Source organism: Danio rerio, chromosome 11, assembly GCF_052040795.2.
Source record: "Danio rerio strain M-AB ecotype USA chromosome 11, GRCz13ab, whole genome shotgun sequence".
In the NCBI taxonomy this organism is placed as follows: domain Eukaryota; kingdom Metazoa; phylum Chordata; class Actinopteri; order Cypriniformes; family Danionidae; genus Danio; species Danio rerio.
In genome coordinates, this window is record NC_141031.1 from 47,287,916 (window position 1) to 47,305,000 (window position 17,085).

Sequence of the window (17,085 nt, forward strand, 5' to 3'; positions counted from 1 at the left end):
ATAAATAGAAGGATAAAGGGATAAATAATAAAAGGATATAAAAATGTGGAAAATCCTATAAAATTTAGAAAATGAAACAGACAACAATTCTTTAACAATTAGTGAAAATCCTTTAAAATAAAGAAAAAGAGAAAGTCCTGTAAAAATAAAAGAAACAGAAAAGAGAAAACCTATAGAATAAAGAAAGGAAAAGGAGAAAAATTCTTTTGGAAATGTTTAAATAATCTTAAAAAAGAAAAAAAGAAAAAGTGAAATACTGTATCCTATAAAAATGTGTGGAAAATCCTAAAAAATGAAGAAAGGAAAAATAAAAAAATCCAATAAAATTTTGGAAAATCATATAAAAGAAATAAAAGAAAAAGGAGCAAAATGCTATAAATAAATGTGTGGAAAATCTTAGAAAATAAAGAAAAGTACAATGAAAAATATTTTAAAAGAAATTTTTAAAAAATCATATTCAAATTGTGGAAAAAGAGAAAATCCTACGAAAAATAAAAATTCTATAAAAATAAGAAAATAAAGATAATAATTTACAAATTTGTGAAAATTCTTTAAAATAAAGAAAAAGAGAAAATCCTTTAAAAATGAGTGAAAAAATCCAAAAATAAAGAAAAACAAAAAAGAGAAAAAAATCTTTAATAATTGGTAAAATAAAGAAAATAAAAAAGAGAAATATCCTAGAAAATAAATGTGTGGAAAATTCTATACAATGAAAAAAGATGAAACAGAAGAAAATTATCATTAGTGAAAAAAATAATATAAAATAAAGAAAAAGAGAAAATCTTTTAAAAATGTGGAAAATCCGATAAAATAATGACAAGGAAAAAAGAGAAGATCCTATAATTTATTAAAAATTAGTGGAAAAAATAGTGATAGTGATAAAAAAAGGGAAAATCCCATTTAAAATAAGAAAAAGGAAAAAGAAAAGAATCCTATAACATTTTGTAAAAATCCTATAAAATAATGTAAAAAAAACCAAGAACAAATCCTAAAAATTTTAGTATGCCTTATAAAATAAAGAAAGGAAAAAAAGAAAATCCTATAATCATTAGTGGAAAAAAGTATTATAAAGAAAGGCAAAAAATCCTTCAAGATTTTGTGGAAAATCCTATGAAATAAAAAAGGAAAAAGAGAAAATCCTATAAAATGTGTGGAAAATTCTATACAATAAAAAGGAAAAAATAGAAAAAAGTCCTTTAAAAAAAAATGGAAAAATCAAATATAGAAAAGGAAAAAGAGAAAATATTTTCAAATTTAGTGGAAAAGCCTATAAAATGATGATAAGAAAAAAGAAATATATCCTATAAAATGTGTGGAAATCCTGTAAAGTAAAATAAATGAAATAAAGATAAATATCCTATAAAGAAAGAAAGAAAAAAAGTTTAACATGTTTAAAATGAATGCAAGATTTTGTTATCGTCTTCTCTCTGTGGATTCTCCTCGCCTGACATCAGTCGCCATTTGTGACGGTTACCACAGCAACCACAAGCCTCCCTAGAGATATATGGAGTGATGAATTCAGCAGCTTTTTACATTTACACTGTACTTTACATCAATCTGAAGCTTCTACAGTGCATTTCTCACAACATATGAACACATTCAGTCTTTAAAGCATCTCTGGTGTTTAGCGTGCATGCATATATACATTAAATATACGTCATCACAATCTCCAATGAGCTTTTGATATTCGATGGCTTAAAAGCAGTGATATAATAACAGTGAATGCTCATTTTATTCTTGACCATCTCACAGCAATTCCATCCACATTTGTATGCTTGAGATAACAAAAGCAGGGTATCCTCTCCGCATTAACATGTCTATTCATAGCCACAACTGCATCTGTTTTTAGCTCGCGCTATAGATGTTCGTCCTTCTCGTGAAGCTATATTCATTTATTTTCCTTCTCACGATCACATTTCCCTATAGAAAACGTGAATGATGCATGTCACTAATGTTATTCTGATTTAATGACAACAGTAATTGAGGAGCTGTGACCCCATCTGGTTGATTTTAAAGAGGGCAAAGACCTCATATGATCTCTGGCGGTGAACAGATTGCTTTCAACTCGCTGCATTGATTCTTCACCTACTGTTCTCTTTCATTGACGACATTAAATATTCAATATGCAAGTGCATTTAGCGTGCATTTTAAAACTGAGTTTTTGTTTAGCGAATCACTCTCAGACCTCAATTATGCGTGTGATATTCAATTATACTGATAATAAATAAACAGTATACTAATAGTGCATGTAAAATACACAGAATATTAAACCTTTGTGTGCATGCATGTGGGAAAATGTGTATATACAAGAGGGTTTCATGCATCAAAACAAAGCCTGAAAACATTTCAAATTAATATCGCAAGAAAAAAAATACTATTTAGCTTTTGTTTTTTCTCAATGATTTACAGAATATAATCACTAATCTGCCATTATGTGTTACAATAGTTCATAAGTGAGAAAAAAATCTTGTCAGTCACATTTAGAGCAAGAATTATTTGACTACATATTAAAAGATATTGATTGGGGCAGCAGTAATGCGTGATGTATCGGTCCGTTGTGGTGAAGAAGGAGCTGAGCCGAAAGGCAAAGCTCTCGATTTACCGGTCAATCTACATTCCTACTCTCACCTATGGTCATGAGATTTGGGTCATGACTGAAAGGACAAGATCTCAGATACAAACAGCCGAAATTAGTTTCCTTCACAAAGGAGGAGGAGGAGGAGCTCGGAGTAGAGCCGCTGCTGCTCCTCCTCCTCATCGAGAGAAGTCAGCTGAGGGGGCTCGGGTTTCGGATGCCTCCTGGTCGCCTACCTAGGGTGGTGTTTCAGGCATGTCCCACCAGGAGGAGGCATCAGGGAAGACCCAGGACACGCTGGAGGGACTATGTCTATCGGCTGGCCTGGAAACGCCTCGGGATCTACCCGGAGGAGCTGGGGAGAGGGAAGTCTGGGGTTGTCTGCTAAGACTGCTGCCCCTGCGACCGGGCCCTGAATAAGCAGATGAAAACGATGATGACGATTATGAAATCATTATTATTTTTACATTATCCGTCAGAATATTGTGTTAGGAGTTTTTCATTTTTACACCTTTAATCAGGGCTTAAAAACGAAAATAAATCCATTCAGTTCACTCCGAGCAGAATTGGTATTTTTTTCGTTTTCTGTTCTTGCGTTCCTTTTTAAACAAAACATTAAGAAAACGGTTTTCTAGAAAAAAGGTTAAGAACGTTATTTTATTAAAGTATTGCAGGGCTCTTGAGTGCCCTGATTTCTTAATAGTGCAAACAAAAAAAATCTAATCAAGGGGTCAAATTAAATGAATTTGCGATTAGTACTGTTAATGAAATATTCATAATATGAACTTGCTGTTGGTTATATTTTAATGCAATCAAATTATGCAAGATTATTACTTTGTGTATTTTAATACACAAGTCCGAATGTTTAATATTGACTTTAATATGTTATGCTGAATCTATTTCACCCATTGTTTGGCCTATCAAGTTATTTAATAAGATACTAATAATGTATATATTTATATATGTTTATGCAGAGTCTAAACCTGTGTTAATACTAACACTAATCTGTGTGTATTTGTGTATTATTTCCATCCAGTGGTGTAAAGTTACAAATTACAAATACTCAAGTGACTGTAATTGAGTAGTTTTTCTCAGAAATTGTAATTTACTGAGTCGTTTTATAAATGTGCACTTTTATTTTCCCTTGAGCACATTTTTGTGCTGTATCTGTATTTTACTCCACTACTTTCCTTCAACCTGCAGGCTCTACTTTATTTTGTCTTGTCTATAGAGATTAGAAAAATCAGTCATGTGATTCCCGTCCAATCAAATCGCACATAGAAGCAAAATCACATCATAATTATCTGCCTCAAGACATGGGCGATTTATAATTGCAGCAAACTGTTTGGAAGCATTAAAAGTGTTCAAGAAGATGTCTAAAATCTTTACACACGTTGATCCAGAGACTGTTTAGATGCAGGTCACTGATGAGAAGATGACGGATGTTTACTGTATGATGACCGAAATGACCTTAAACACCAAGCAGGCACAAGAAGTCAACATGATGTCAGATTGACGTAACCTAACCTCGTGGGGACGTTGCATTTTGTTAGGAAATGAAAATCAGGTTGACGTCAGAACTCAACATCAGGCCGAAGTCAATGTCCAACCTAAAATCAACCAAATATCAACATCTAATGATGTCACAGCTTGATGTTGTGTGGACGTTACCAAAAAGATGTCTAGCAGACGTGATTTTGGTTGCCGTACCTGACGAATAATGAATGACATTGGTTTAAGATGTTGAGTTGACGTTGGATTTTGGTCACTTTCCAACACAACCTAATATCGATGTCATTTGATGCCATTATTGGACATCAAAATTATATTGTCCTTAGATGCTAACTAGACAATAAATTTTGGTCACCTGTCACATGTTTACTGCAGTATCTGTACTTTTACTCCACTACTGTCCTTCAACCTGCAGTCACTACTTTAATATTTCTTGTCTATGGGAATTAGAAAAATCAGTCCTGTAATTCTCGTCCAATCAAATCACACATAGAAGGTAAATTGCATCATAATGAGCTACCTCAAGACATGTGCACTTTACATTGCAGCAAACTGTTTGGATTGGAAGCATTAAAAGTGTCCAAGAAGATGTTGAAAGTCTTTACCAGCATTGACCCAGAGAATGTTTAGATCAGGGATGCCCAAACACAGTCCTGGAGGGCTGGCGTCCTGCAGATTTTAGCTCCATCTTGCCTCAACACACCTGCACGGAGGTTTCTAGAAAGCCTAGTATGAGATTGATTAGATAGCCCAGGTGCATCTAATATCGATTGGAACTAAACTTTGCAGGACACCGGCCCTCCAGGACCGAGTATGGGCACCCCCGGTTTATATGCATGTCTCTGATGAGAAGATGATGTATATTTACTGTATGATGACCAAAATGGCCTTAAACACCCAGCAGACAACATGCCGTCAGATGGATATTGTACCCTAATGTCGTGGTGACACTGCATTTTATTTGGAAAAGAAACTTGGGTTTACATCAGACCTCAACATCAGCTGATGTCAAATGTCCAACATCCAACCTAAAACCAACCAAATATCAACGTCTAATGATGTCACAGCTTGACGTTGTGTGGACGTTACCACTATAACGTCTATGAGACGTTGAATTTTGGTTGCCATAACAGTTGAATAAATGTCAGTATTTGACATCAATATGACGTTGGTTTAAGATGTTGGCTTTACACACACACATCCACAAATTACATGTAAACGCATCAGCTTTATACAGCGTAATACTCACTACTCTTGAGTACTTTTGAAGGGGCTACTTTTTACTTATAATTTGAGTAACATTTACAACAGATACTTTTACTCTATTTGCACTAAATTGTTAGGCAAGTAATGGTACTTTTACTTAAGTATGATCTTTCAGTACTCTTTCCACCACTGATTATTTAATATTATTATTAAATAGTACTTAGGTATTATTATTAAAATAATATAAGATAATTTGCTGTGAAATAGCTGAATACAATTAAATAAAATAGCTGAACTGAATAAAGGAGACTTGAATTATAGACTTTATTATCGTAATTTGAATGAAGCTACTTTGTTTACACTGTAGTAGTTTATTGCGGTAGTTTTATCCGCTTGTCTATCCACGATTTTCTCCTTCAGATCACACGGTATGTTATAATGAAGTCACTGTTTTAAATCTTCCACACTGTAGACTTTTTAAAACTTTTACAACAACAAAAATCAGCGTAAAAAGTTTCCCTGCGAGACTCAAACACGTAGCGGATACGTTTCCTGTTTCTCCTACTGGCGCTTTGTTGAGGCAGCGGACGGACTGTACCATTCATCTGTGGGTGTACAACACAATCCCATCTACAACATTTATATCTGTATTCTCCCACAAAACACATAATATAGCATTGTAGCAGAGTTAAACACTGTATGGAGTAAATTAAATCACATATGTGATTTTAAATTTAATTTATTGAAATTGGTTGATCAGCAGTGTTGTTGATTCACCCCTCCGCCGCGTCTGTTGCCATGTTCCCGGTTCCCTTATGGGTGTGGTGACGAGATTGCTTGTGAAAACTGACTCTCAGCTCGTGAGGGCTGCGTGGCCCTTTAAATGTGTTTAAAACTGAGTTACGATTAATTCTGCTGCATTAAAATTTATTTCTGATCTCATCGTCATGCGAGGAATCTGAGAAGAGCCGAATTTACCCGAATCAGCCTGATCAGGTGAGGGGGAAAACAATCGTCTTCTGTGTTTCTGTTTTCGCGTCTATTTCCTGCTTGTAAAACGGTCGCAAACGGCCATCCAGCTGATTTAAACACGTCTCTGTTTATTTCCACTGTTTTTCTGGGAGTCTGATCTTGATTTAGGAGCTAATTAGTTTAATTATCATCCGCTGGTTGCACTGTTATAAGTGAAGAGGCAACAGGAGGCCTGATAAACACAGGAGTTGAGTGTGAACTACGAGCTAACTGCTTCCTCACGCTAGTTAATCATCAAAATGGGTCATTTAGTTTGGTTACTAGTTGTTTATATGGATTATATGTGAATTATTATTCGTTGAGAATTGTGATGGTAAATTACTGTGTTCTTGATTAAGACAAATCAGTTTAACGTTTCGTGAACCATTGTTTTGGATCTGTCTTAACGATATATCAATAAAAGCAAATACAGGTCATTATGCTTTATCATTTTAACTTCTATCTTTATCTTCTAAATCTTTTCGCCTCAATCATAATGTTCACAGATCAATCCCATTTTATTTTTATAGTGTTGTGTGAATTATTTGTTGAAGGACGCCCATCATTGTTATTCTTTGCTGGTAGTTTTACTTTCACTTTACATTGGTGAAATCTCAGTTTTCAGTCACCTAAACTACATTTTTTTCTATTTATTCCCAATCTTTTAAGACAGAGTTAAACTCTAACATTTTGGTGTTTATTGGCTATTTTAATATATCAATACAGCTATGGGAGAGTTAAGAGTGACCTTAAATAATAAGAGTGTAAATTCATAATTGTATGACTATTATTTTAGGAGCATTTATTATAAGTCAGGTGTTACTATTTTTTATTTATTTACTTTTTTTTAAATGACAGTAAAATAAATTTTTTGGTTGAAAAAAAACATCAATATTTGCTTTTAGTCTAAATTAGTCTATTTAAACCAACGTCTAAAATTAATATACTTTACTTTCTTTATTATGCACTTTATAATAGACTTTACTTTCTTTATGGACATTTATCTTTGACTTCACCATACATCCACATCAGCATTCACATTACATGATGCATTACAGAAAAACAGGCAACACAAATACATTCAATGTCATCACATTAAAAACTCAATTAAAACCCTATACATACTTAAATCCCAGTATTTAAAATTGTAATGGCAGTCAGCACAGAGGACATTTGATTCACATTTTTCTTAACTTGAAGTTTGGTTAAAATATCTTTTTAATGGCAAGAGCTTTTATATTTAAGGGATGGGAACAATCTTCAATAATAGATGTGCTTTCTGTTTAATTCTCATTAAATACATCAACATGCCAAAATATTTAATTAAACTTTGAGCAGACATAAAACCCATTTAGAGACAATGTAGTTTATATTATTGATAAATACATTATATTCATTAATAATTATATGATTAATTAATTAATTAAACTATTTTAATAAATAATCTAACAGGCACCAAATTTCCAAATACTCTTAAATACACTTCCGAAATAAATCCTAATCCAAATACATTTTATGTAAAACATTTGCTTGGAAATAATAATAATAATGTATAATAATAAAATAATTTATCGACACAGTGTTTGTTAATTTCATTGCATGCAGGTAAGCATTTTATAGTTAATATTTTTTATTAAGTGTATTTGGTTGATTAATTAACAATGAAATAATGTACAATTTCACTGTATTATTAAATAATTGAATTAAATATTAGACTTTTATCATAATGAAATGTGTATTGTTCACATGATAAAAAAAAATTAAGTTTTTATAATACATATACTGCTTTTTTCCCCACTAACTCAGTAAATTACTGCCCCGGCACTCAAATTTATTTGAAAACTTTATATTAATTTAAAACACAAGTGAATATTCACTTATTCTCTGTCATCATGTCAGGCCAGCAGGGTTTTGTCCTCATTAATGGAGTAAATATCCAGCATTGTAAAGCTGTGCCCACTGAGAGCATGCCAAACAGATCTGTCATCCTGCAGACCGGCATCACCTGGAGTCAAACTGGTTTAGCATTTAGCTATTATAGTGCATACGTGTGGGATTTTATTAAGCAAAACACACACAGTGCAGTATTGTTTTTTTTTTTTTGGCATCATAATTTATTAATGTACATTACAATGTGTGCTATATACAGTGCTGAGCAGTGAGCATAAATAAGTTCACCCCTTAAAGATCTCTTTTTTTTTTATATATATTTTTATTTTATATACGATGGTTTACACCAGGGGTGTCCAAACTCAGTCCTGGAGTCGGTGTCCTGCATAGTTTAGCTCCAACTTCCTCCCTGGAAGTTTCTAGTACACCTAGAAAGAGCTTGATTAGCTGGTTCAGGTGTGATTAATTGGGGTTGGAACACAGATATGCAGGACACCGGCCCTCCAGGACGAGTTTGGACACCCCTGGTTTACACAATATTAAATTTAAGTATATACATTAGTTTAGTCAGTACTGAAGCCAAATCTGATGCTAATCTAACCAAATAACTTACAAAAATAGTCCAAAGTGAGTTCCCCTAACATAAATTTGAGTGAACTTATTAAAGGTGCAGTATAGGTGATCTTCCACAATGCTAACAGCTTAGCATAAATCTCTGAATCACAGTCCCTGCCGTCTAGAGCCACGCCTCCTGAAACACGAGCACCGCAAAAGAACGCTCTCTTATGTGTTAAAAGCGACTAGTGCTTGTTTGGGGGGCGTGCAAGCCAAACTGACATGCTATTTCAGAGCGAATATTAGAGTTGCATGGTAAACAATATAGGGAGAGACTAGGCGGAATAACGCTATTTACTTGTGTTTTGTTGTTAAACTAATTAAAATCTACATCATCGATGCTGTAAAAGGCCCCTTATGAAACTGAAAATAGTCTTAGCAATCTTTCACCGGAAGATTTTAGTGGCTGAACAACACTTCTGTGAAGATTTAACCTGTTTGTAACAACAACATCTAACGTTACATCAGCCTTGCGTGAAGCTAAAATAGTTTTAAAACTGAACATTACCTGTCTAAGAGAAATCCTTCAGCCATTGTGTCATCCTTTCTCCAGCGTGCAAAAGGTAGCTCCAATAATGCTTCAGGTTTTAAAAAAGTTTTGATTCAGCATGTTTTTACCGATTGCTCGCGCGCATGCTCTCTCTCATGAACGCGCGGCGGTTGGCGGTGCTGCGTACAAAAGGCTGCGCAGTTGTTCAAATCTGCATTTGCTGACAGACAGATTGGGCGACTTATCGGAATTATGAGAGATGTCGGTCCGACTCTATTTAATTGAATGAACTTTTTTTTGTTACATTTTATTATGCCTTAATCAAAATATAAAAATGCATATAAACACATTTAGATCAATTACTGTAATCATTACTATTAGACTGTGAAGAGACTTTCAACCAGCACAACAACAAATGCTTCTAAAGAGAATCACCTACTGCTCCTTTAAATACAATTTGAAAGAGAGGGAAGATCAGGAAACAATGTTTTGCAATATTTTGCTTGAATTTAAATGAAGTATCTTTCTATTTCTAAAGAAGTTCGGTGACTAAAATATAATTTTAATAACTATCTGTTTAATCAAATTCAAATGCACCAAAATATATTACCGGATCTCTGAGAAATGCATACAAATATTCATTTTCAAAAGAGTGTGTACTCCTTCATGCTGAGCACTGTATATAATTATTTTCAATTGCGCAGTTTGACAAATTAATGTTTTATATAAAAATAATAAAGCGTATTACTATATAAAACAAAGTGAAATAAAAAATGAAGAGTTTAGATGCAAAAACCTGAAATTTTCTTCTAAAATTAGCATTTTTCCTCAGGCTCCTGTGTCTTGATTCAGTAATTTCACTTTTATGGCAAAGAATAGGTCATTTTTTTTATTGAATTTAACATGAAAGAACTGAACATAAACAATGCTCATTGTAGAAGAAATTCTAGATGGTACTTGGAGGATTTTGCATCTGAACTGAAATATTATTGTAATTGCATTGTTAAAAGAAATTAATCTTTTAAGGAAAGGTTATAAAATTAAAACAAAGACAAAATGTTTTATTTACTTGTATATATGATTTTTTCCCCCTAAGTGTTAAATAATTTAAAAAGACACTGTGCCCCACTTCTCTAAAATCAAATATACAGTGCACATTTATACAGTATACATTTAATGTGTCATTTAATCATGTTTTAACCAGTTTAAAATTTAAGTTCTAATTTTGATTAATTAGACTTTCCTAGTCTGAAAGAGAGTGACATGCAATACTCGCTGCTTTAATAAACATTTGGCATGTCACATCATTCTTTGCGAATGCGGCAGACCGAAAATGCGTTCGTGCGTCATCTTTCGCAGTTCGAACTCTGACCTGCGAAATCGCATCATCACTGCGTGAGACCGATCCAAGATCAAAACATGACCTCTCTGCACAGAAATTTAAAATATGCACCAATCCCTGGCCTTTTTAAATGTCCAATCAATTTGTTTAATCCTGCCTCTTTTCACAGCACTGTACGACAGAATTGTGCATGCTCAAACTCTAGCATGACCGCGGCATAAAATAAGTCTCATATCACACATTTTGTATGAATATGTGTGATCAAAGCCTTTTTCACACATACAGACCTTTCTGGAAAATTACCAGCAATTTACCGAAAAGGTGTGTTTGTGTGAACAGCTAATTTTAGAAAATACCGGTGAATTCGTTTCGTCTATTTTACGTAAAGAGAAGTTGTAACATTATCGGTAATTTGCCAGAATGCTGCGCTGTGTCAACACAGAAAGAAGGTTGCCGGAAAGAACGCGTTCATACTTAGAACATGCTGACGTGAGACGTCTACTCTAGCCAATCAGAACACTGAGATGCATTCATATCCGTGTTGTTTGTGAGAATAAAAGCCTGTGATTGTTTTACCCAGACATTTAGCTGCTAAATGCTAGTCGCATAACGTTTCTATGTTCCTTCTTAATGCCAACTGTGTAAATAATTCTCGATAAAATGCTTATGTTTACCTTTAAGCTCTGATGTATGCACATAAAGCAGCCGGTGAGCGCCAGCACACATGCACATTATCTACATGTCGACATGTGAAAGTGTTCCTCTATATTTTCATCGAAGTTTTTCACAACACTGATCATCCACAGAGTTTGTGATGTAGTCAAACGTTTACTAATACAAGAGCAGCCGTTTACAGCTCATTTCTGGTTAATGATGTCAGAATTTACCGCTATTTTGGATGGGATGTGTGAAGGGTATTTTCCAGAAAAGTTCTGTAACGTCCTCGCCTGTGTGAACAGCACTTTTTTAGTTAATTTTCCAGACATTTACCGGTGTCAAAGTGTAAAAGGAGCTGTATTCATTCAAAAAATTGGTTTGTAAACATGACATATTCCAGGTGTTTATCATTGTATATGTTGGTAGGCAGATTATTAATATAACAATACTGACATTATTATGAATATAGTCTGCCAGTGACTTTGCTGTATGTCCAATTATCATGCTAAATTAGGACTCATTAAATTGTGTAAATGAATATTTTTATAGTTTAGTATTTTTATTGCCAGTCAAAAAAGTATTAATAATCAAGTGATCGTGCACATTTATGCACACTAAAATATATAAAATTATGTAAATAGAGTTCTAGTTCTAGAGTATCTTCACATTTCATTTGTATATCTTTTCTATGTAATAATAATATTCGCCAGCAATTTTTGAACGAAGAGTGATTTAACCCCTTAGAATGAACTCGTTAGAATTTATTTCCCAAGTTGATGGACAAATCAAATTATTTGTTTATAATCATGAATGACTATTCCCGAAAGACGCCTCACTAAAGCCATCTAGAATTGACTTCATTGATAACAATGTTATTAGTAACTCGGACGCTGTTTGAGTTTGTAGATCTTCTAACTCTATTAACGCAGTCAAATGGAATCAAAAGATTTGACCGAAAGGTCAGTGAACATATGGGTGGCATTTGGCAGCAGTCAGAGGGGTTTGAACACCCTTTGAGCTCCGTGTCATTTCCCACTGCTCTCAGATCAGTTTAAGTGCATTTAATTAACTGTGTTAAAATGGATTTGCTCAAACGAACCCTGAACTGGGACTATTTGTAGTTGCATTTTTAAGGATTTCATGATTGCATCACTGATTCATTTCATACAACAGCAGTGCAGCGTTTGATTTCATGATTGCATGCTTTTGTCGTGCAGTGTTTGATTTTACGACTGATTTGTCTTACGACGATTGATTTTAGTGCAGCATCTAACTGCAGTTTGATTTCATTTTTTGCTTGCATCAAACTGCAATCGTGAATTCAAAGGTTGCACTAGCGAGTGATGCATGCTAAAATGAAATCAAACTACAATCGTGAAATCAAACACTGCACTACCAGGGCTCGAAATCAACCTTTTTGCTTGGTAGCACCGGTGCTCCTAACTTTGAAAATGTAGGCGCATCAGCCAACATTTAGTTGCACCCACCAATTATAAGCACCGTTACTACAAGTTTTATACAAACATATTTATTGCATTTGAAATCAACACTAATCAAACTAACAAGCAAAAATATATATATGCAAGCTTGAGGAAAATATGTCTCAAAGAAATCCCGTTATCACAAGAAAATAGATTTTTATAACAGAACTGAGTGACCAAAAGATACGCAGAGCGCTCACCGGCCCTGCACACACTGCTGGACATGAATGAATCTGTTAACGGTATAACTGTGTTGTTCTCACGGGTGCTGTCTGATATTGCACTGATGCTTTTGACATGTACTGTACCTTATTATATGCATGTCATGTTAACAGCAATACTGGTCTTTTTATGAGTAGCGATGTTAGTTTACTCAGTGTAAGCCCGTTCGCGATGGTGTACGTTAGGCTTGGGCGGTATGCAAATTTTGATACCGTCAAACCGCCTCCATATTTTACCCCGGTATCCGGTATTACCGGCGTAATAAAAAAAATTATGACGTAAGGCTCAGACAGCATCACCAAACTGTTGGCTTAAGCCTAAACCATTCAGAACCTGAATACATTCTATGCGACCTTAGGCTCGCGGTCAGAGAGAGAGAGAGAGAGAGAGAGCAAAGCGACGCACAGCACCTCTCTCTCTCTCTCTCTCTCTCCCTTTCTTTTAAACATGCACACACACACACTTCTCTCCCGCGATTTATTCAGAAATTTACTCCCACACCATAAGAAATCTGGCCGGCTCCCGCGGAACAGCAGCGGGAATGCAGAGCTGTAATCGGGCAATAAAATTTATACCCGATAGGTCCCGAGTCCGACAGGTACATTTTGATTGACAGCTTTATACAGCGCGAACCCGTTCACAGCCCGACATTCAAATGTGCTCATGCACACAGCTCTAATGCATTTTTTTCAAGAATGAGTCATTTATATGTTTTAACATCATTTATTCGTAACAAGCGTAGACTATAGGCCACTTGAACAAAGAAATAAACAAAGAAAAAACAAAGAACAAAGAAATAAAATAAGTCCTACAGCTGTAACATCGTAACATCTCAGCACTCTATAGGTCTAGGTACATGCACTTAGCCTTTAAATTAGCCTACACACCAATGCAAAGAAATCTTGCTGCATCTAAATGATGACGGGTATTTTGGCAATAACGAAATTAAGATAAAGGCTCTGCAAGTTGTTTCTCCACTTCTCTTCACAATCTGGCATTAGGGCGTCGGTGAAGCTGAATAATAAAAGAATAATGCCACCATTAGCCTGTATACTCTGTCTACATTATGATTATATGGTTTAATTAATATTTATTTATAATTTAAAAACCCTTTACGCACCAAGATTAGGCTACGTGTGTTTGTGGAGGAACATTATTAAATCCACTAGCGCAGTCTCTCACTCATGGTGCGTCCAGCAGCTGAACACCCTTTCCTGCGGCTACAGGTCGAGATGCAGAGTTCTGATCCGGCTGATTTTGCAAGTTTTTGGTAGGATTGTTTGCTCATCTTCTACCAGTCAGGAACATGCATTTAATTTTCCATGACAGCAGTTTCACTTTAGCGAATGGCCTCTTCTTTTTACCTGTCAGCTTGCGGTTTAGGGCTCTACCGTAATACGCAGTGTATGAGCGACCGCGAAATACCTGCGGCTGGAATAACCGCTCCTTCTGAGCTAGTGACTGGCTTAACCGCCGTCAAAATTCGCTTTTTTACTACTTCATCATCATTTGTTTCACCTTTGCAGGGATGGATTTTAAAGCAGGGATTTGGATTTTTTCGGGTCTCGCCGGGTTCGGGCAAAGATCTTTAGCTCTAATGCAGACCTCTCGTTCATATTAACCACGTCTCCCTTCTGTTCAGTCGAAACTCCCAAACTGCAGGACACTTTGAAGCGCGACTCGTCACGTCTCCTCTCCCCCTCCCTCTCCCCCTCTCTCCCTCCCTCTCCCTCTTCCTCTCCCTCACTCCTCCACACTGTCCCGTGATGACAACCACACATACGTTTTTGTAGGCATTAAATAAAGGATATTTAATATTTTATGACGGTATAACGGTATTGAAACTGACACCGTTGCTATTTTTAGATCCCGCCGTATACCATAATACCGTAATACCGCCCAAGCCTAGTGTACGTGGTGTTCAATTTGACATATATCTGCCCCTTGCACGGCGGACAGCATCTGGCGATTAAATGAAAGATTAAACAGAAGCTCTCGTGCTAGATATGGCAAACAGTTACCTGAAAACTCCATCCCACAGACTTTTCATAGCGGACTTGAAGCGAATGGAAGTCTTTTATCCACTCTTGGAAAAGTGTAGATGGCGGAACATTCAGCACATGGTCACTAGTAAGATGTGTCATTATATGTAACTTTCGATGGTTTCTAAAACTAAATCTGTCAGTGTTATCTTCATTCTCATCTGCAGCGCTTTACATTTTCACGGTTGTAGTTCACTGTCATTCCAAGCCAGAAGGCGTCGACTGAATGATTGACAGCTGATATTAACCAATCATTCGCGTTCAGTTCTAGAGCAGTGGGCCAATAAGAAGAGCACGAAGGCGGGGCGAACATCGCAGGCTTTGTTTACTGCAGCAAGTTGACATGTCAACCGTTTTAAACCATTCAAGTGCAATGATGCATTCTGCGTGAATGTCTGCCGAATCCGCGCATGTGGTGATCATTTAGCAGTAAAAACCGGTCGCACACAACAATTTAAAGCACTCGCACAAATGCTCCCAAATATATTTGGAGATCGCATTGATAAAATTTAGGCGCATATACGACCAAAATGGACGCAATTTTGAGGCCAAACTACTTATGCATGCAATCATGAAATCAAACTGCAATCGTGAAATCAAAAGTTGCACTAATGAGTGATTTCATTTTTGCATGCGTCACTCACTAGTGCAACCTTTTAAGTTTAAGATTGCGGTTTCTTAATTGCATGTATCAGTAGTGCTGCATTTGATTTCACAACAGTTGTTATATTTTTTGATTGCATGCGTGAGTAGTGCAGGGTTTTATTTGACGAGTGAAGTTTGATTTGAGTGCAGCAAGTTGTGACTGATTTCATAACTGCAGTTTGATTTCTAGATTGCATGTATCAGTTGTGCTGCGTTTGATTTCATGATTGTATGCATCAGTGGTGCATCGTTTTGTTTTTATAATCGCATGCATCATTAGTGTAACCTTTGATTTCATGATTGCAGTTTGATTGATTCATTGCATGTATCAATAGTGCTGCATTTGATTTCATGACCGTTGTCTGATTTCATGATTGCATGCGTCTCTAGTGCAATGTTTGATTTGACGACTGCAGTTTGATTTTATGATCCCGATGCGTCACTAGTGCAGCATTTGATTTCATGATTGCATGCATTATTAGTGATTGCTGATTCCATGCGCCACTGGTGCAGCACTTGATTTCATGACTGCAGTTTAATGTCAATGATTGCATACATCATTAGTGCAGCGTCTGATTTCATGACTGCAGTTTGATTCTTCATTGCATGTATTGGTAGCGCTGCATTTGATTTCACAAGCGATTTGATGTCATGATTGCATGTGTCACTAGTGCAGCATCTGACTTCACCACTGCAGTTTGATTTCATGATTGCATCAATAGTGCAACCTTTGATTTCACAATTGCAGTTTGTTGTTATCATAATTGGCTCACCGTAGGCTGTATGCATGTCTTGCAGGTCCAGCACGTCGTCGTCTCAGGTGCAGGTCAAACAGGAACAATGAGTGAGTTGGAGCAGTTGCGTCAGGAAGCGGATCAGCTTCGCAATCAGATCCGGGTAAGGGTGACTCCGTAACATGCAACAAAAGGAAATGCGCAAATGAGAGGAATCCCATGTAAACAATATACTTCCTGTGCTGTCTGTTTTGTGGGATGCATTTTATTTATGGTTGTTTTTCAGGATGCAAGGAAGGCCTGCAGTGACTCCACACTTTCGCAGGTATGAAATAAATGACTTTATTGTTGTGATACAAAGATGAGTTGTCAGCATTATTACCTCAGCCTTTAGTGTCACATGATTTTTCACTTGAATTAATTCAAAATTCTCATTTGCTGCCTAATTATCAGTTATTAATATTTTTTATTTTTGCTCCTAATGCTTTTACTAATTAATATTTTGGATGGAAACTGTGATATTTATTTTATGTATACACTACTTGACAAGTCTTGTTGCCTATCTAAGTTTTAGGAACAGCAAGTAATAACTTGACTTCTAGTTGTTGATTTGGTGTCAGAAGTGTCTCTATGAAAGGTGAAGGCCTCTAGATTTTGCTTATT

The 17,085-nt window shown here is 35.6% G+C and overlaps 3 protein-coding genes across 6 annotated transcripts in view; 2 read left to right on the top strand and 1 right to left on the bottom strand.

The window, feature by feature from the left end:
• The window catches only part of shroom2b (shroom family member 2b), a 45,599-nt gene extending 42,661 nt beyond the window's left edge, over positions 1-2,938 (bottom strand). The window contains exon 1 of the mRNA XM_087274149.1: positions 2,812-2,938. The gene's annotated coding sequence lies outside the window, so the exon portion shown is untranslated. The remainder of the gene's footprint in view (positions 1-2,811) is intronic.
• A 3,194-nt stretch (positions 2,939-6,132) lies between these two features.
• The window catches only part of gnb4b (guanine nucleotide binding protein (G protein), beta polypeptide 4b), a 28,955-nt gene continuing 18,002 nt past the window's right edge, over positions 6,133-17,085 (top strand). For 3 of the 4 annotated variants that reach the window (XR_015501918.1, XR_015501919.1, NM_001442151.1), the window contains 3 exon segments: positions 6,133-6,289; positions 16,487-16,585; positions 16,709-16,747. Coding sequence is in view for 2 of the 4 variants with exons in the window: in NM_001442151.1 (NP_001429080.1) it covers positions 16,529-16,585; positions 16,709-16,747 (96 nt within the window). In the remaining 2 variants the exon portion in view is untranslated. 4 annotated transcript variants of the gene reach the window in all.
• ero1b (endoplasmic reticulum oxidoreductase 1 beta) overlaps positions 13,184-17,085 on the top strand; it is a 78,873-nt gene continuing 74,971 nt past the window's right edge. The window contains exons 1-2 of the mRNA XM_087272819.1: positions 13,184-13,730; positions 14,003-14,918. The gene's annotated coding sequence lies outside the window, so the exon portion shown is untranslated. The remainder of the gene's footprint in view (positions 13,731-14,002; positions 14,919-17,085) is intronic.